Source organism: Callithrix jacchus, chromosome 5, assembly GCF_049354715.1.
Source record: "Callithrix jacchus isolate 240 chromosome 5, calJac240_pri, whole genome shotgun sequence".
Taxonomy (NCBI): domain Eukaryota; kingdom Metazoa; phylum Chordata; class Mammalia; order Primates; family Cebidae; genus Callithrix; species Callithrix jacchus.
In genome coordinates this window covers 44,583,189-44,604,313 of record NC_133506.1, presented here as the reverse complement: position 1 = coordinate 44,604,313, position 21,125 = coordinate 44,583,189, and the positions used below count along the sequence as shown (strand labels likewise).

The window sequence follows — 21,125 nt, the reverse complement described above, 5'->3', positions numbered from 1 at the left end:
CAGACCTCTGTCTGTCCAGCAAGACATGATCATGTGATTGACTTCTGACCAATGGGATGAATGCAGGAGATTTTTCTCTTCTTTGCTTCACCCTCCTTCCTGCTTGGTGGAACGTGGAAAAAGTGGCTGGAGCTCAAGCAGCCATATCCACCTCTGAGGTGAAAACCACTGGTTACAGATGCTAGAGGGTCCAGAAGGAGAGACCTGTGATTGTGGAGATGCCACACCACCTCTAGCTTCCTGTATCTGCTTGAGAGAGAGAGAAAAAAAATGTGGCCAGGGACAGTGGCTCATGCCTGCAACCCCAGCACTTTGGGAGGCCAAGGTGGGTGGATCACTTGAGGTCAAGAATTCGAGACCAGCCTGGCCAATATGATGAAACCCTGTCTCTACTAAAAATACAAAAATTAGCTGGGTGTGGTGGCGCACGCCTGTAATCCCAGCTACACAGGAGGCTGAGGTAGGAGAATCGCTTGAACCTGGGAGGTGGAGGTTGCAGTGAGCCAAGGTCACACCACTGCACCACTGCACTCCAGCCTGGGAGACAGAGCAAGACTCCATCTCAAAAGAAAAAAAAAAAAAGAAGGAAAGAAAGAAAAAAGCCTGAGGTCTTGAATGCCTGCAGTCTTGAATGAAAGCATGCTGATGTATAACACGTTGCTATGTTACTGTGAGAAGTCTGCCACTCACTGCCAAATCCAGTCCCACCCGATGTGCCTCCATGACCTCCTCCTCACAGATGAGGAAACTGACGTGAGAGACATCTGCCCTGGGACATTATTTCTATACAAAGATTTGAGATAAAAAACAAATTTCCCTTTTAACTTTTCCCAAGGCTTGTTTAATCCATTTCACCCCTTCTGTTTTCTATTCAAACACATGCATGCATTCTGGGGAAGGATGGAGAACGTCCAGTGAATTTTAAAGAAAGGATTTGTGTTGTCCACTTGTTACCAAGGTCTGCCCCAAGGTCCTCTAATGCAGCGGTCCCCTACCTTTTTGGCACCAGGGACTGATTTCATAGAAGATAATTTTTTCACGGACCCAGGGGTGGAGGAGGGGATGGTTTCAGGATGGTTCAAGTGCATTACATTGATCGTGCACTTTAATTATATTTTTATTACATTGTTTAAAATAGTGAAATTATACAACGCACCATATGTAGAATCAGTGGGAGCCCTGAGCTTGTTTTCCTGCAACTAGATGATCCCATCTGGGGGTGATGGGAGACAGTGACAGATCATTGGGCATTAGATTCTCATAAGAAGTGTGCAGCCCAGATCCCACGCATGCGCAGTTCACAACAGGGTTCGCGCTCCTATGAGAATCTAGTGCCACCACTGTGAGGTGGAGCTCAGGCGGTCATGCGAGCGATGGGGAGTGGCTGTAAATACAGGTGAAGCTTTGCTCACTTGCCATTCACCTCCTGCTGTGCAGCCCAGTTCCCAACAGGCCAAGGACCTGTACTGAACCGTGGCCCAGGGGTTGTGGTTGTGGACACCTGCTCTAATGGGTACTCGGTCCCTCTGCTGCCAGCAGGAGGACCACTGAAAGAAAGATCCTGAACACTGTCTCAGGCAGCAGAGGAGCCTGCATTTGAATCCCAGGTCTACTGCTTCTTGGCCACGTGTTCTTGGGCAAACCACTTCACCTCTCTGACCCTCAGTTTCTTCCTCTGTAAAAATGGGGATACTATGTATGCCTTGGAGGGTAGGTAAAGGTGTGACTCGATTCTGTCTGTGAGCGGCCCGGGCCCAGAACAAGGCACAGAGTAGATGCTCCGTGTTCCTGTCTCAGGAGCTGACCTCACAATTCCAGGCACAGCCAGGGGCCTCCGTCAGAATCACACTTGGAGACGGTTCCACAACAAGATGGTTTAATAGATTTCAGCATGTTTTCACTTGACAATATTATATGAAAATAGAATCTTTATTAAAATAGCAAAGCACAACAATCACTGCTACTCAGGAAACACTGTCTTTATTTATTGTTCTTAATGATCAAAATCAATGACTTTGGGCAAGACCTGTGAACTCTCGGAGCCTGTTTCTCCTTCTGGAGGACAGGCAGGTAGGACATTGCCAGCTCCTTGTGGGTGGGAGCCACTGGTGGGAGGAGATGGCCCTGGTGGCCCGTGTGATGAGCAACTCACTCCTCCTTTTGTCCCTGGAGAAGGTCAGGGAGATGCCAGGTGGCCTTAAGGCAATGCTAACACTTGCTTATCTCGTTTTGTAACAGAGAAGAGACAGCTCTGAGCCTTGGCCAACCAGCATGGAGCCCCCTCCCCAGTGCCACTGAGCGATCTCGGCTCACCGCAACCTCCGCCTCCTGAGTTCAGGCAATTCTCCTGCCTCAGCCTCCTGAGTAGCTGGGATTACAGGCACGTGCCACCGTGCCCAGCTAATTTTTTGTATTTTTAGTAGAGATGGGGTTTCACCATGTTGACCAGTATGGTCTCGATCTCCTGACCTCGTGATCCACCCGCCTTGGCCTCCCAAAGTGCTGGGATTGCAGGCGTGGGCCACCATGCCCAGCCCGATCACTTTCTATTTTTGGCAGTGAGTGATACATGTTATCCACTATCGGCAGCAATAGAAAAAAAAGTTCCTTTTTAAAATAAATTTAAATGTAAAAAGCGACTCTGTTTAAAGGAGAATATTTGGTAAACAACAATATTAAAAGATAGCAAATAATAGTAATAATCATAATGGTAAGGAAACACTTCATTAGGTTAACTTAAGAGTATTTAATTCTTGCCACTGAGCTTTAAAAAAAAAAGAATATTCCTTACATATGTCCAGCAATTTTGATTCTTTTTTGGCAGGGGGTCGAGGGGGCATAGTCTCGCTCTGTCACCAGGCTGGAGTGCAGTGGTGCAATCATGGCTCACCACAACCTCCGACTCCTGGGTTCCAGTGATTCTTCCGCCTCAGCCTCCCGAGTAGCTGGGACTACAGGCACATGCCACCATGCCCGGCTAATTTTTGTATTTTTAGTAGAGACGAGGTTTCACTGTGTTGGCCAGGCTGGTCTCAAACTCCTGACCTTGTCATTCTCCCGCCTTGGTCTCCCAAAGTGCTGGGATTATAGGCGTGAGCCACTGCGCCCAGCCAGCAGTTTTTATTCTTAAGCTAAGGATGAAGAAATACCATGGCATCCACGTACCTTCCTATAGCAGGTAGCAGGTAGCTAACCCACTCATCTCTCCCTCGTTTCTTTCTGGCTCCTATTTACTTAAAAGAGAAAAAGAGAGAAAGAAAAAATAACAAATAAAACAAGGGCAGCTTTAAATCATCAACTCCTGAGCTGCACTTCAGTATCTCAGGCAACAGCTGGAGCTGCCTTGTGGGAGCAGGTCTTTTCCTTGAGCGTAATTCACTAATGATCACGGCTTCAAGGAGGTGCGACCTTTAAAGGGAATTGGCCCTTCTTTGAAGGCAGGTGAGAATCTAGTCTCGGTGACAACCCAGCCTGATTTGGAAGGGGGAAGTCATAAGGGTTTTCCCCCAGCACACCAGGGTTGCAGCCTGCGCGAGACCTTCCATAGCTATTTCTGCCGGCTTGCTTCCTTCCCTTCCCAGCCACGATGAGGCAGCTGAGGGTTGCCACGGAAACCGGCTCTGTCCTCCCACTGGAGGCTGCCAGCTCTGATTTCCCGCAGAGTTAAGAAGGAGGCGGCAGCGGGGGTCACCCAGGCGTGAAGATGGGTTTCCCTGGGGATATCCCGCCTCCTGCCAATCACAGTGTCTCTCTGGGAATCCTGGGGGTGCCTGGAGGCGGAGGCCCAGGGAAGCCCCCAAACCCCAGTGCTGCTCTGAGAAGAGACTAGGCTCTGGGACATTCAGAGGTCTGGGGTTCTTTTCTCTCCCTCCAGCTAAAGCTACAGGGAGCTCATCATGTGACTTACGAGATGTCCCCATGTTTAGGTGCCTCTCACTCTGTCAGCTCTCTGTAGTTGAAAACAATTGCCCCATCACCATCCCCCTTGAGCCCAAGGAACAGAAGTTGCCCATCCAGATTTGCTCCCAGGACAGTCAATCTGCCCACGGAGTTCTACCGCTTATGAGCTATGTGGCCGCGGCTCGGTTTTCTCATCTACAAAGCAGGCACAGCCTCCTTCTCTTCACAGAAATGCTGTGTTTCTAGAAATACTGTCAAAAGGGCCTATTGCAGGCATGTAAAGGGTCTCAATAAACAGGACCTAATATTAATATAAGTATTTAGCATCTAAAAAAGGTTTGTAGGCCATTTTCCTCTTTAAGCTGTGTTTTATTTTATTTCCTGACACAGAGTCTCATTCTGTCACACAGGCTGGAGTGCCATGGTGCAATCTCAGCTCACTGCAACATCCACCTCCTGGGTTCAAGCGACACTTGTGCCTCAGCCTTCTGAGTAGGTGGAATTACAGGAGCGTACCACCACGCCTGGCTATTTTTTGTATTTTTAGTAGAGATGGGGTTTCACCATGTTGACCAGGCTGGTCTTGAACTGCGGGCCCCAGGTGATCCACCCACCTCAGCCTCCCAAAGTGCTGGAATTACAGGCATGAGCCGCGGTGCCTGGCATAGGCTTTTTGTTCTAAAGCTGGGGCAAAGGCAAGTTTTCATCACCGATACATTTGTTCAAAGGGTGGTGCACTCAGGCTCGGTCGGACCAATTAGCTGGTCCCCGCCACCTCTTGTAATGTCACTTCTAAGAGTTAGAGCAGGGTCTCACACTCAGATGCCTTCAGGGCCAGGAGGCACTGTGAATGCAGAAGCAGACCCGGCAGTGAAGCAGAGAGCTCCTAGCCTGCATAAGGGAGGCGCCTGCCATTCAGCTCTGGCCAAGAGTTACCCTTGGGAATGTGAGCCCAGTGTGGTCAGATATACTATGTTTCCAAGAGAAGCTGGACATTTTGAATGAACTCTCCCAAAGATGATAACAACTAAGGTAATTTTCTTTGAGTGCAGTCCAAACAAAGCAGGTCTGCAGACTGGATCGTGACCACAGTTTGGGCTTCTGCACTAGAATGCATGAGATCAGCACCTTCTTTTTTGGTTTGAACAGTCTAAGGAGTCCTGGGTGGCCTCTTCCAGCCATCTCCTCTGGCCTGTGTCTTCCTTAGCTCCCTGCCTGTGTGCTGACACTGAGAAAACCCATCCCATCTGGTGCCTGTCACTCTAGAGCAGGAAACTCCACTCCTCAGAGCCCCGTGTTTGGAGGGTGCCCCTGTTCCGTACCCAGAACGCATCAGCCTTGAGGAAAGCTCTCCTGCATTTTCTCACGTAGTGTGAGCAGTGAGGGAAGTGTCTGGTAAATGGGGCATCCAGGGAAGCAGATATTCTAAGGGACTCCTTTGGCTTTAGCTGGTTTAAGGATCATTGGGGGACTGACTGCTGAATGACATCAATGGACACACTGCTAGGTCCTGAGTGGCCTTTCTGTGGCAAGTATCTGCTTTGACTGGATAAGGCCTGGACCATGATAGCTGATAGGAGCAGGGAAGGTGGCCTTCCGGGAGTTGGGGGCAGAGCAGTGAGGACTCCTAGTTCCTCCTTGTCTGTCTTCACAGCGCCTCCTGGCCCTGAAGAAATCTGAATGATGAATGAGGTGAGTTGGGAGCAGATAAGGCCTGATTTTGGAAAGAAAACTTTGCAGCCGATAATCCATAGAGCTTTGTTCACCGTCTCTTGGCTTTTCCCCTCCCTGGACCCAGCCTTCTGGGAGAAAAGCAGGGAAGTGGTAATGCTGGCCCCTGCACCCAGGCCAACTGTGCACGCAGAAAGCTAGGAGGCTGGGGCAGGCTGGGCAGAGGCAAGTGCATGGATCCGTCTGCTCCCTGTGTCACGGCCGGATGCGGTAGCGGATGGGCACGTCATGTTCCGGCTGCATCAGACCGAAGCCATACCTGCTGAGGTCAAACTCAGGGATTTCCACATCTGCGTTGATCAGCTCCAGGTCCAAGTGCACCAGCACGAGGAACACAAATCTGCAGAGAGATGGCATGGAAGGTGTGAGGAAGAGGGGTAGGGTGGGGTGCTATCAGGAATAAGGCAGGGATTATTCCTGTGGCTGCCTCCTGAGTCTGACTTCAACTTTGGGAAAAGTGAGAAGAACAGAGGAGCGAGGAAGCAGAACAAAGGCATTTGCTGCTCACCACATTTGCCAGCCCCCTGTAAGGTTAGGCGGGTCCGTGGATGAGTTCTGGTGAGTGGACTGTGTGCAGAAGTGGCCTGTGTCATTTGTGTGTCAAAGCCAGTTTGTGGCTCTCCAGCTGTCCCTCCTGCCTAGCAGCCATGCAGGCTTCACCTTGAGATAGCGGAGCCAGAAGAGGAAAAGAGCCTGGCCCGAGTCTCTGCACAGAGTGGGGAAGCCCCCAAACCCACAGCTGATACCATGAGTGGAACTAAACCCCTGTTGGTAAAAGCCACTGAAGCTCAGCAGGTGCAGAGCTGAGCCTATGCTGATTAATATAGACTCCTCTGGATCCTTCAGCCCACACCCTTCTCCACCCTTCTCCAAACTCCTGGAACCCTCACTGTCTATCCTGGCCAGGGCTGCTGCTCTTAGGTGTCTTTGTGAGGTTAGAAACAGGCAGTGCTCTCTCAAGACATTTTACTGCCATCTCTGAGAACACTGTCCTAACAACTGCTCTCTACTGCCATCTTCTGGGAAAACTGTCATAATAAATATTCAAAGCTGCCATGCCTATGATGTAATCAGTGCCCCCACAAATGTGGAGCCAGCCCTACAGATGTCAGCGGTTGCTGCCTGTCTGCCTCATCTTACCACTGCCTGTGTTCATAAGGGTCAGAGAATATCTTATGACTCTTTTCCCACCATGATTCCCTACCCAGACCCAGGTGCCCGATGCAGGACTCAGCACATGGCAGGGATTCTTTTATCTTACTGAAGGAGTGAAGAAGGGGGAAGACGAGGAGAGAGGGAAGTTAACACTCTGGAAAGAAGATCTGGGCTGTGCCGCTTATGGGGATGTGGCCCTCGCCAAGTTCCTTCTCACTCTGGGTCTCGGTTCTCCCATCTGGTCAAAGAAGGGAAAGACAGGATGGTCTCCTCCAGCTCTGAGGCTGTAGAATACTAGAGGGTGAGTTTCTATGGGATGGCAGTTTTGTGCTAACCCCTGGATTGGAACCTGGTGCCTCCACTTCCCAGGAACATGACCACAGCAAATGGGCTACCTGTCGAGACTCCGTTTTAGACGGACCAGCATGGTCATCGTGACGATTCAGTGAGATAAAAATAACAACAAATTAGCCAATTTATTGGAACACTGTGGGCTATGCACCAGCTAAGCATTTAGTATCTATCGTCTCTTTTTATCTGTCCAAAAACTTGATGAAATAGGAACGCCAGTCGGTTCTGCTCTAACACTTGTTTTGAACAGGTGAATTTGTTCCAATAGGATTGATATATTAGGGCACAATTTGAGTATAATGCAAGTTTCACATTTGCTCATATGCAATTTCACTTGTGAGAAACATGAGATGAATACAAAAAACTGTACCCAGCTGAACCCTGGCTGTGCAGAAATCCAGAAAACATACACATACAGCTAAGCATCCGTCTAGCCAGTTACTACAGCCCTTACATAGTTCTTAGCCAAGTAACATGCATAAAATTTTACTACCATTTTCGACTGGGTTCTTCTTTCTTTTTTTTTTTAATGTGTCACCGATGAGGTTTTTGAGTGTTGGGCCCAGTCCCTCTTTTCCTCTAATCCCTGCAGTTTTGTTTGTTTGATTGATTGGTTGGTTTGCTTTTTTTATTTTTTGAGACAGAGTCTCACTCTGTCACCCAGGCTGGAGTGCAATGGTGTGATCTCAGCTCACTGCAACCTCCATCCCCTGGGGTTCAAGAGATTCTCCTGCCTCCGTCTTCCGAGTAGCTGGGATTACAGGCATGCTCCACCACACCTGGCTAATTTTTATATTTTTAGTAGAGACAGGGTTTCACCATGTTGGCCAGGCTGGTCTCAAACTCCTGACCTCAAATGATCCACCCACCTTGGCCTCCTAAAGTGCTGGGATTACAGGCATAAATCCTGCAGTTTTTGATGCATGATTTCATACAGCAAAGTGATTTTTAGGAATGCATATGAACTGTATTATGCTCATAATCAACTCCATTTTCTCAAGGAAACTGAGGCCAAAGGTTAATGTAATGTGCCTATTCACGTAGCATAATGCATGCACATTAATAATAGTAATAATTATGATCATAATTAACATTTATCAAATGCCTACAATGAGTCAGGCAGTGGGCTAAGAACTTAGAAAGATCCAACTCATTTATCCTGATACCCCTGGGGTGCAGTTATAATCAGAACCTCTGTTTTACAGTTGGGGAAACAGAGGCTCAGAAGGTTGCCCAGCTTATGATTGCACAGGGCTGGACAGGAGGACAGGGCAGATGTCATAACCCCGGTCCAATCTGTCTGTGAACTTGGTGGCCAAGGCTCCTGGGGTTCAGGGGAGATCATTTATGAGGCTCTTGGCCCCCACAGCCATTAAAATAACCAAGTGGGAACAGTGAAGTTTGGCCAGTTCCTAACATGAGGTTCTGAACACGCAGCAGCAGCTGCAGACGGACAACTACGGTCAGCTGAAAGGAAGGTCCAGTTTTTGGAATTTGTACACCAGTCTTGGCGGGAAGAACCTGCTGCCAGATCTGATTATTTCAAAAGAAATCCAAAATCTGGCTTTTTTTTTTTTTGAGATGGAATCTCACTCTGTCGCCCAGGTTGGAGTGCAGTGTCATGATCTCGGCTCACTGCAACCTCTGCTTCCAGGGTTCAAGCGATTCTCCTGCCTCAGTCTCCCAAGTAGCTGGGACTACATATGCCCACTACCACACCCAGCCAATTTTTGCATTATTTAGTAGGGACGGGATTTCACCATATTGGCCAGGCTGGTCTTGAACTCCTGACCTGCCCACCTCAGCTTCCCAAAGTGCTGGGATTTCAGGCATGAGCCACTGCACCCGGGGCCTGAAATCTGGCTTTTTAAAGTAAGCTCTTCTGATTTTTAAAAGCGCATCGTTGAAAAACCACAAATAAATGATGGCTCACAGGCTGTCTGTGTGGAGCTTCTGCCAAACCATTCTCCTGGCTGACCCCTCAGTCCCAGGAGAGAAGGGCGCATGCCAACCAGACGGACAGGAGCCCCCCTGGCCCCACCCTGGCCCCCCACTCACTGTTTGATGCTGTTGACTGCGTAACTCCTCCCCAGGCAATGATTGTGCCCCGCCCCCCAGGGCATGTTGTAATTCTTCAGCCGTTTCCCATCCTTGTAAAAGTCTTTCTTCTCTGATCCGTCAGGGTTCAGGAATCGGTTGTATTTAAATACCTGAAATAGGAAGAAGGTCCATTTCTGACCCTACTCCCAGAACAAGACTGCACCAAGAAAAATGTATGAGGATGTTCATAACAGTCATGTTTGCAAGAGGGAAAAACTGGAAACCATATATAGGTCAATTGATAGGAGATGGGTTAAAAAAATTATAGAGAAAGGTTTGTGTATACTGACATGGAAAGAATTTCTACAATTGGTTGTTGAGAGGAAAAAAAGCAAGTTTTTTTTCCATATGATCCTATGCACACACCAGTCTTTTCATGGCGTGTGAATGTGCTATATGTATGCCTGAAAAGCCGTGAAAACAATTCACAAGGCACACTCCAAACCACGGGTAGAGAACTCTGTAGAACTGGAGAAGGGAAATATATATTTTTTACTTTTAAGTATGTATTTCTCCATATTTCTTTATACTTCATGATAAGTATATATTACTTTTGTCATGTAAAATAAAAGAAATTTAAATAACTTTTTAAAAGAAAATGCCAGTTTCCTTTGGTTACATTGCACAGTGGTAAGGCAAGGATTGTACCTGAGCACAGGGCTTGACTGAAAAATGGGTGGAAGGATAGGTGAATGGACCAGTGGATAGACTAAGAGATGGAAATGTGGATGGAACAATGGATGAATGGAGGGATGGATGAATGGATGGGTAGATGGGGTGGATGGATGGGATGAATGAATGGGTAGACTGATGGATGGGTGGAAGAATGAATGAATGGATGAATGGACAAATGGATGGAAGGATGAGTAGATAGGTGGATAGACAGATAGATGGGTGGATAAGTAGAAGAATGGGTGGATGAATATATGAGTGAGTGGGTAGATAAATGGGTGGGTGGATGGATAAATGAGTAGATAGATGAATGGACGGATGGATAGATGGATGAATTCATGGGTAGGTGGGGGGATGAAAGGGTAGCTTGGTGGGTGAATGGATGGATGGATGGGTGGATGGGTGGATGGATGGATAGATGGGTGGTTGGGTGGATAGATGGGTGGATGGATAGATTAATGGATGGATGGGTGAGTTTGTGGATGGATGAATGGATAGATGGATATATGGGTAGATGGGTAGATGGGTGGATGGATGGATAGATGAGTAGATGGGTGCTGGATGGATAAATGAATGGGTAGATGGGTGAATGAAAGGGTAAATTGGTGGGTCGATGGATGAATGGATGGATGGATGGATAGATGATTGGATAGGTAAATAGGTGAGTGCGTAGACAGATGAATAAGTGGATAGATGGATGCATGAGTAGATGGGTAGACAGATGAATGAATGGATGGATGAGCATGTAGTTTAGAGTCTGACGCACGGTAAGCACACAGTCTGTTAGCAATTGTGAAAGTCTGCATCATCTCAAAGTCTGGGGAGAGAGAAGTGTTGGGAAACTGACCTTATCATGTTCTGAAATAAGGAAAGTGGCTCAGCTATCACGAAGCACTCTGTGAATGAACATCCCCTCATGTTCAAGGTTCCTCAGATACCCTTGAACATGAGGGGATCTGGGTCTGACTCGAAGAGAAGCTGTGAAAAAAGGTAGGAGCCAGAGAGGTATCAGAAGGCTGGGGAGAGACGGGGGCCATCAGTATCTGCTTCTGTATGATCCCATTTCTTCTTCCTTTCAACCTCATGAGGCAGGTGCTATTATGAGGTCCATTTCACAGGTGAGGAAGCAAACACAGAGAGGTGAAGCAATCTGGGCAATGTCACATAGCAAACGAGGGGCAGAGGCAGGCTGCCACTCAGATCTGGCTCATCCCAAAGTCATTGATTTTTCTCCCACAGACCCCATATGACCAGGCACCCCTGGCATTTACCTCTGGGTCTGTGTAGATTTCCGGGTCTCTCTGAGGGCTCAGGAAGGGGAAGAGGAGGAGGCGGTCACCACGTCGCAGGTTGAATTCTCGCCCGTCTGCCATGGGCATGGCCAGGTCCACCACGACCTCACGGGTGATGAAGGGAGCAGCCGTAAGCCTGAGGCTCTCACTCAGCACGCTGTCTGCACGGGGCAGGTGCAAGGAAGGGTCAGCAGGCTGTCCCTTCACCTGCTCATATGCCACCCCCAGCTCTTATTTTACAGAGGAAGATGAAAAGGCTCAGAGAGGGTGCCTGCCTTGCCCACAGTCACACAGCAAAGTGGAAAAGGCCAAATTGATGAGATATGGTCTCTGGTCCCTCAGAGACCCTTGAACATGAGGGTATCCAGGTCTGACCCCAGGAGAAGTTGTGAGGGCAGGTGGGAACTAGGAAGATATCAGAAGGCTGAGGAGAGAGTAGGGTCATCGGTCTCTGTTTCTGCCTGCCTGGCATATATTTCTCTTCTGGAAATGGGCCCCTGATTTTCCTCTAGGGTCCACCCCTCTCTCACTCTCAGGAGTTAGACTGCTGATTCTGAGCTCAACTACTGGGATGGGGCTGTGCCTGGCCAATCAGAGCATCCCTCTGAGCCCTGTGATTGGTTCAGGATGGATACATCACCCAAAGAAAGCCAATGAAACACAGTCCTAGGATTCTTGGTGGGACCATTGTAAGAGATGCAGAATCTCACAGAGCCGGGAGGAAGTCAGCCTTGAGCTGCCAATAGCTACCGCCAGCCTGAGACTGAGGAAACAGTGGGAAACAGGGCTGAGAGGTGGAGAGGAACTGAGTGGTCCTGGTGACATAGTTAAAGTGCCTGGGTCTATCTGTGCCTCAGGCCAGTCCTCTGGATTTTTTAGTGGCATGTCTCAAAGTACCTTTTCACCTCAGCCAATTGAAGTTAGGTTTTCTGTCCCTTGCCTCCTAGCTGACACTGAAGTATGGAGATGCCAGGTGTGTGAAGATAGGAGACTCAGGGAGACCCTAGGTTGGAGGACACTGATGGACCCTGGAAGACAGAAGCCCATGTTGGGGAGAGTTTTGGAGTCCACAATGACACAGTCTTAGGGGCTATCTTGGAGGGTCTGACCATCTCACCAAGCACAGGTGTGCTGTCTAGAACCTTCTGCGGGAGGGTGGTCATCTGCAAGAAAGGCTTCTCTGCTGGCCAAAGGATACTCTCGAGCTCTCCACGGACAGCAGCCAGGGCTTCAGGATTCTTGAGAAGGAAAAGCAGGAGCCAGAAGGCAGCAGGACCCATATTCCCCTGCAAGGAGAAGGGCCCCTGTTATGCCATTATGAGGGCAGAGCTGACTCGTCTCTGCCAGGGACACAGCCCAGGCCAAGACAGAGGGGCCAGTAGGCCTGAGCTCCCACTGCTGCCAAATACCTGGGCATGGCCAGTGTCTATCTCCAGCCTCAGGACATGTCCAAAACTGCTCTGTGGCCCAAAATACCGACTTCACGCCCACTCGTGGCATCCCTGACTGAGCAAAGTCATGAATCCTAGGTCACACAGGTAATCTCCATAGCTAACCAGCAAGACGGTGTCAGTAATAGGAACAGGCTGTCTCAGTTAAGACCGTTAACATCTGAGAATGATCACGTTGTTGGCCCCAATTCTTCACCAATCCCAGAATCCACGCTCCTTACCATGTGACTTCACTGTTCCTCCCAGTGAAGAGCAAGAATGTATTTCCCCTGCCCTTTGAATTTAGGCTCAGCTGTGGACTTACTCTGTCCAATAGAAGAGGCAGAATTGACAGAACACCCACTCTGCACCTAAGCCATGAGAGACTTGGTGTGTTTCCACTGGCCTGGCAAGCCCAGTGATTCCAAGAGAATGAGAGACTCATGGACAGAGCTGAGCTGCCCCACTGAGCCAGACCCACAGGCCCATGAGTTAAATAAATGCTGATGGGTATATGCCACTGAGTTGTGGATGTTTATTATGCAACAATAGCTAACTGGTGCAATATCTAAAGATTTGCTTCCAAATACAATGATTCGCGATGTAGTTTGGGATTCAAAAGTTCCTTATATGCTTTGTATGTTAAAATTCTATGGTCACTTGAATAAATGCGTTGTGTACACATAAAACAAAGCTGCAGTCATCACTGATGACTGTGAAAGCTGTGAATAAAAAATATTTAAACTTCCTAATAGGTAAACACTTAGGAAAATGAATGGAATTTCTTGCTTCAAGGCTCAGTCTTAGCTGAACATTTTCATACACATTTTAGCCTCAGCTCTTTGGTATGTGGCTAAAATGTGTACATGGCACCCTTTAGTGATCCAGAGATGGGTGGAATGCCAACTAATCTCCATTTGGGGTAAGGTTTTTGTCTGCCATGACTATCCTATTCAGTCATAATAATGGAATATTAAGTCATCATTAAATATCATGTTTACCCAGTAATTTCATTACAGACATAATTGCACATGGGCGAAAGGACGTATGCACAAAGATAATTATTGCAGTGCTAACATAATAGCAGAAAGCTGGAAACACCTCCATGTCTATCAAGAGGGGATCAACGAGATAAATGAAGATCCAACCATGGGCTGATGATGCAGGAAGTCACTAAGAAGAAGCTGGCTCTGCGTGTACTGATGCGGGACTGTAGCCAAGACACACGGAAGCATGCAAACAGCAAGGTGCAGGGTGGCGGCTCAGCGTGCTGCCATTTGTGTGTTTGTTTAAAGAGAAATATACATGAAGAAGCACAGACCATTGCTTTTTTTTGAGACAGGGTCTCACTCTGTCACCCAGGCTGGAACTCAGTGGCACAATCATAGCTCACTGCAACCTTGACCTCCTGGGCTCAAGTGATCCTCCTGCCTTAGCCTCCCAAGGAGCTGGGGCCACAGGCAAGTGATACCCAACTAAGTTTGGTTCTTTTGGGTAGAGATGAGGGTCTCCCCATGTAGCCCAGGCTGATCTCAAACTCCTCCTGGCCTCGAGCGATCCTCCTGCCACAGCCTCCCAAAGCACAGACTATCTCTAAGAGACACCAGAAACTGGTAACTGAGGTTGCCTTGGAACAGAAGCTGGGAAGACAAGAGCATAGGGCAGAAGGAGACTGACTTTCCTTGCAAATACTCTTTCACACTGTTCAGAATTTTTCAATGGACACATTAATTTTAAATGAAACAGAAGACCCCTAGGCTGGAGTGCAGTGGCGTGATCATGGCTCACTGAAGCCTCCACCTCCTGGGCTCAAGTGATCTTCCTACCTCAACCTCCCAAGTAGCTGAGACCACAAACATGCACCACCATGCCTGGCTAGTCTTTCTATTTTTTTGTAAAGATAAGGACTCACTGTGTTTCCCAGGCTGTATCCAAATGATTTCTATAGTGATGTACGATGTCATGAGAAATGTTCATGTTACAATATTAAACCAGATAGAAGGTTAGATTGAAACAGCTGCATGATCTTAACCACAGAAGAAAAGCATATGGGTAAACGCTGGAAAGAAATGCGCCAAAGCATCAATGATGGTGAGACAGATTTTGTCTTCTTTAGTGCCCATGAGGCCATGAGGCCCCACACTCCTCCGCTCAATACTTCCATCACGCAGGCGCCGTTATTAGTCCTTTTACTGAAAAGGAAAAGGAAGCACTCCCTGGTTGCTACCCACTGCCCACCATATAATGGAGGCTCACTGGTATCTGTCAAATAAACGTCTGTGTCCCTTTAGACCAGGGGTGGAGCCCCAAGACAGCCTGGGAGGTGGGTGGAAAATCCCTGGACTGAGACCACACAGAGTTGGGTCCAAATCCCAGCTCCCCACTTTCTGTGACTGTGGGCAGTTCACATCCCCCTTTGGGTCTCAACACTGGGGGTAACACTGCCACCTCCTGGGTGACCGCAAGGGTCCAGTGAGGCTGAAGCAATCCCATATGTGCTGTGCCCAGAGTAGGTGCTCAGAAGTGGTTACCCCTTTCTCACCGGCACCTACCCTGAATTTGAGAACAAGTCGGGGGGGCCTCGGGCCCTTTCTGAGAGTTCTGCCAGCACCTCAGGTCCAGCTGAGACAGCAAGGTCACTTGCTGTCCATCACTTAAATAGCCAGGCGAATGCGAGTGATAAATAATTCAGCACTGGGTTAGCTCAGCGCCAAGGCCATTTTATCTGGCCCAGGTGGTCAGATGGGGGCCACCACTCACTAATTACCAAGCAGGAGTGGAACACATGGGTGCTTGGCTATCTCTGCTTGCAGGAAAAAGCTGTGGCAAGTTAAGGAGGTGACCAAGACCACCTTCCATCCAACTGCACAGATGTGAGTGTGAGCGTGCGTGTGCGTGCATGCAGCCATAAGAGATACTGAATTCACCACCCTGGAATTCGAGCTCTCGCCCATGGAGCCTTGCCTCTGTTTATCAGGAAGTTTCTCGTTTGTCCTCATTCCCTCCTACTGCAGCCAAAGGCCATGACCCAGCAGTGATACCTCCTGTTCTAGCTTTCCTGTGAATGTCGGTGGCTGACCTCTGGGAGTCACTGACTGCGGGCCAGAACACGCCCTTGTCGACTCGCATGCTCCATCTTATTACCTCCTGACCACACAGCCCATCGGTGGGAGTGGGGGACACCCACTGTCTGAGTCTGCCCTGCACCTGTAACAGCACCCCGCTTTCCTTCACAGAACCACCTCCTCTTAAATCCAAGTCTGTGTGGGTCATCCAGGGCTGACCCATCCTTCCAGACTTCAACTGTGGCCATGGGACCCAGGCAGAGACACTGAGTGATCCACGCAGAGGGGACGTGTGAGGGGGCTGGGCCAGTATCAGGCGTGGGAGCTGTACTAGAATTTAGCGGAAGGGGAGCCCTCCTTCACAGGGATTGCTAAATTGCCTGGAGCTGCTGGAGGGCATCATAGCCACCCCCCAGGGCAAACCCTCTGAAGATGCAGCCCAGCAGAAGGGAGAGCTGAGGGATGGGGCCCGGATGGTGTTTCTTTTAATTTTTGTGATTTGAAAAATTCCAAGGGAAAAAAAGAATATGTGATGACGACGTGTTAGTTTAGGTCATAAATTGTAACAAATGTGCCACTCTGCTGAGGGGCACTGGCAATAGAGAGGGAGGCATTGGGAGAAGCAGGGTAGGGGAGATCCCTGCACCTTTCCTTCAACTGTGCTGTGAACCTAACCCTGCTTTAAAGATAGAGTCTATTTAAAACGAACAAAAGCCCTACGCGCAGTGTGGGATCCTGGATGGGCTCCTGGAAGGGAAATAGGATGTTAGTGGGAAAACGGGGGACATGTGAATAAAGTACGGACTCTGGTTACTAACAATGTCCCAGCGCTGATTCTCAGTCTTGGTCAATGTATTGCGGTTATGTGACATCAGGGAAAGCTGGGTGAAGCGTATCTGGGAACTCCCTGTACTATCCTTGCAACTCTTTTATAATCTAAAATTATTTCAAGATAAAACTACTGAGGAAGAAAACAAAACAAAACCCCCAACCCTCTTTACAGATGGTGAAACTGAAGCCCAGAAGGGTGACTTGTTTGAGGTCACACAACTAGTTTAGCGGCAGGTGTGAGTTTCCAGCCAAGTCTATCTGACTCTAAATACTGTGGTTTTGCTTTCCACTCTGTTATCAAACGCCTCAAGGGTTCTTCCTCATGATCACTATCTCAGCGCCGCTCTCTGCAGGCCCAGCAGCTCCCCTGCTCACCTCCCCTACCTCTCAGGACCACCCAGGAGTTTCCAGGGCTGTGTGGCTGTGGCTGCTGAGGATATGATGGAGTGAAGGCCAAGCCAGATATGGGGAAGGAAGAGAAGGACAGGATGTGACTGATGGTGCTGAGGGAGTCAAGCATCATGACTCTCAGTCCTGGTATTACCAGCATTAGTGAGCTCAGAGCTGGGAGGGAAACCTGTCCTGTGTTTGGAAACTCTCCTCCATCTGCCCCCCACCACCCCATCCCACCTTCCCTTAGAGCCTCCTCTTCTCCCTGCCTGGGCCTTAGGTCTCCACCCACAGGGTCCTACCTGGATGCCCAAGCCTCCCTCTGCCCCTTCCATCACTCTAGCTCCCAGGCTCGGGGGTTCTGGATTCATGGAGCTGTTGTGAAGATCCTAGAGATAACGTTTGCAAAGGGCTCGACAGGATGCTTGGCCGAGGGGAACTGCTCAGTATCTTTTGAGATTATTATTCCTGACTCATCATCTCTGACCTTACAGCAGCAATCACAGCTACCATTTCTCAGCCTCTCAGCAGCATCTGACTCAGCTTCCCACTCCTGGCTCTCCCCTGCCCTCCCTGGCCCCTTCCTCCTCACCTCTCTCAACATTGGAGAGCCCCGGGGATGCCCCCTTCTCCACCCACCCTCACCCCCAGTATCTCCTTCAGTCCTGAGGCTTTAAACTTCTCTCTGCTGACAACTTCCAAAGGTACAGCTCAGCCTCAACCTCAGACTCCAACTCCAGACACTTCTCCAAGTGTCCACTCCTCCTTCTCCATCTCAAATTCAACACACCCAAAGCCAAAGCCCCAATCTTCTCCCTGAAACTTGCTCCTCCCACCATCTTCCTCATCTGCCCATGGCCTTGCCATCCCTCCTGTCACTCAGGCCCAAAACTGGAGTCATCCTTGATGGCCTCCCCCACAGTCCCATCCAACACCAGATCCTGTTGGCTCTACTTTGGAATATGCTCAGAATCAAACCACCCCCCGACCCTGGCCCAGCACCACACTCTCTTGCCGCGATCCTGCAGTGGCCTCCTCCCTGCTCTCTCCGCCTCTGCTTCCCCCACTACAGTCTCTTGTCACTGCTGCAGCCAGAATGATCCCTCTAAAGCATAAGACAGACCAGGTTTTCCCTCTGCTCAGAGCCCTCAGCAGGTACCTCTCTCACTCAAAGTAAAAGCCAAAGCCCGCCCCAAGGACTACAGGGCCCTGTGTAGTCCAGCAGCTCTACCTCCCCACCATGTCACCCTCAGTCCTGCCTCAGGGCCTTTGCACTTGCTGCCCCCTGCCTGCGAGCCTTCACTCTATGTATTTACATGGCCCACCCCTCACTTCCTTCAGTCTCTGCTCAGATGTCACCTTTCAGTGAGGCCTTCCTGGACCATCCTATTTAAAATAGCCCCTCCTCACTCCTCTCTGCTGTTCCTTTCTCCTGCTGCACCTCTTCTCCATAGAACACATTCTCTCTAATCCTCGTTTTGTTTTTCTGAGACAGAGTCTTGCTCTGTTGCCCAGGCTGGAGTGTAGTGGTGCGGTCTCGGCTCACTGCAATCTCTGCCTCCCGGGTTCAAGTGATTCTCCTGCCTCAGCCTCCTGAATAGCTGCAAACACAGGCGTCTGCCATCATGCCCAGCTAATTTTTGTATATTTAGTAGAGATGGGGTTTCACCATGTTGGCCAGGCTGGTCTCGAACTCCTGACCTTGTGATCCGCCCGCCTAAGCCTCCTGAAGTGCAGTGATTACAGGCATGAGCCATTGTGCCCGACCTAATAATTTTTTTTTTTTTTTTTTTGAGACAAGAGTCTCACTCTGTCACCCAGGCTGGAGTTCAGTGGTGCCATCTTGGCTCATTGCAACCTCCACCTCCCTGGTCCAAGTGATTCTCATGCCTGAGCCTCCTGGGTAGCTGGGATTACTAGTGTGTGCCACCATGCCCAGCTAATTTTTGTATTTTTAGTAGGGTCAGGATTTCACCATTTGGCTAGGCTGGTCTCAAACTCCTGATCTCAAGTGATCAGGCCGCCTCAGCCTCTCAAAGTACTAGGAATACAGCTGTGAGCCACTATGCCTGGCCTCTAATACATTTTAGATGCTTACTTGTTTATTTACTTATTTATTTTTAAGACAGGGTCTCGCTATGTCACCCAAGCTGGAGTGCAGTGGCACCATCATGACTCACTGCAGCCTTGACTTCCTAGGCTCAGGCAGTGCTCCTACCTCAGCCTCCCAAGTAGCTGGGATTATAGGTGCATACCACCACGTCCAGCTTGTCTACACAACATATTTTTTGTAGAGGTAGAGTGCTGCTATGTTGCCCAGGCTGGTCTTGAACTCCTGGCCTCAAATGATGTTCCTGCCTAGCCTCCGAAAGCATTGGGATTACAGCTATGCGTTTATTAATTGTCTATCTTCTCCCACCAAAATGCTAGCTCCCTAAGGGCAGAGATTTTTGTCTGTTTTGCTCACTGCTCTATCCCCAGCTTCTAGAATGAGGCTTGGCATGCAGTGGGCGCTCTAAATGTTGGTTGAAGATGTTTATTGAGCACTTATTACCTGCAAGGTATAGTTACAAAACTGCACATGTATCATGGCTCCCTCCTTTCATCTTCACAAGCATGTCTTGAAGTGGGTGCTGCCATCCCCATTTTACAGATGAGTAAACTGAGGTGCTCAGAGGCTAAGTGACTGACTTGCCAGGAAGTGTCAAAGTCAGGACTCAAATCCAGGCAGGGAGGTCACGGAGCCTGAGCCAGAAACTCCGGGGCCAAGTACCCTCTTGGCTCTGCTCCCAAAAGGCTCTTGAAAAGTTTTCCCACCTGCCTGAATTCTGGACACTGTCAACGACTCAACCTCAGAGGACATCTTGTCCCCAGCTCCTGCCCAGCTTTCCTGACCCTGCCAAAGGCTGTTCCCTGGCCTTAATGCCACTCAAGCCCCTCAGCCAGCATCCAGTTTTGCTGACACAGGTCATTTCCACAAGGAGTTCTGGGGACAGTCTGGAGCTCCGAGTCATCTCTGCACATAAATATGTTATTAGGCACTGATGTGGGAGACAACTGCCAGTTAATCCCAGCCCCCACCCCTTGCCAGTCTCTGCCTGCAAGGACAGTTAATGGCTCTGAGAAGAAACTAAAAATAAGCTGCAAGTCGATGGGAGAGGAATTACCCAGAAATGTCAGCCTGTGCAACTGTCACTGTCGAAGTGGGGCCAAGAGGAAGATGGGGGGCTTGGAGATCAGGAGTGAGGCAGGAACCGAGCCTGGAGCCCTGCACCATCCAAGGCTGCCCCCTTTCTTTCACTCCAATATCTGGCCCATGACCAAACCCACTGACTCTGTCTTCCTGAAATTTCCAAAATCTATCCCCGTCCTCATCACCTCCGTGGCTGCTACCTGATCCTGTCACCACCGTTTCCTCCTTGGTGACCTGTTTTTGCTTTTGCCCCCGAGATCCTGTCCCTCCTCTGCTCGGAACTCTCCTAGGCCCCCATCTCATCCAGAGAAAAATCCCAAGTCCTCACCTATGAGGACCCACGAGGCCCCCATATCACAACCACACAGGCACACTTGCACACACCCACTCGCACACTCACGCCCACCTGTGTGGCCCACAGCTGCAGCACCAGGGCCCGTGCCTGCATCTCCTCTGACACATCCATCTCCTCCAGGTGCAGTAGGTAACTCTCCAGCCATTTGCTCCGGTGGGCCCTCGTGGCCAGCCTGGCTGGGGACAGCAGCTTCCACAGGTGACTTTTGACATTGGACATGTGGTCCTTGTCTCCTGCAGGGGCAGAGAACAGAGTAGGGATTACAGATTTAACATCACACCCAGGGCTGGCCAGGCATGACCTCCTATGAGGCCAAGGGTCTTCTGAATGTCACTCCTTGAGGGTGGGGAATTCCTGTGGGAAAGAAGCTGCAGGGACAGGCCTGCAGTGGGAAGCCCTTTCAATACCAACTTGCTTATTATCTGTCTTACCCACAGTAGAAGGCAGCAAGGGGTCTTGTCTCCTGCTGGTGGAAGCCCTATTTCAATCACCTCTATGTCCCCAGCACCCGGCCTGTAGCAGGTGTTCAATAAATAAATATGCATTGTATTAGTCTGTTTTCATGCTGCTAATAAAGACATACCTGAGACTGGGTAATTCATTTATTTATTTTAAAAAGTGGTTTAATGGACTCAGAGTTCCAGGTGGCTGGGGAGGTCT

The 21,125-nt window shown here is 49.4% G+C and overlaps 1 protein-coding gene across 1 annotated transcript in view; it reads right to left on the bottom strand.

The window, feature by feature from the left end:
• Positions 1-1,859: 1,859 nt before the first annotated feature.
• Positions 1,860-21,125, bottom strand: part of PTGIS (prostaglandin I2 synthase) — a 55,637-nt gene continuing 36,371 nt past the window's right edge. The window contains exons 6-10 of the mRNA XM_035298882.3: positions 20,517-20,698; positions 12,319-12,487; positions 11,181-11,362; positions 9,196-9,347; positions 1,860-5,971 (exon numbers count right to left, since the gene is read on the bottom strand). Of these exons, the coding sequence (XP_035154773.1) occupies positions 5,827-5,971; positions 9,196-9,347; positions 11,181-11,362; positions 12,319-12,487; positions 20,517-20,698 (830 nt within the window). The 3' untranslated portion in view covers positions 1,860-5,826. The remainder of the gene's footprint in view (positions 5,972-9,195; positions 9,348-11,180; positions 11,363-12,318; positions 12,488-20,516; positions 20,699-21,125) is intronic.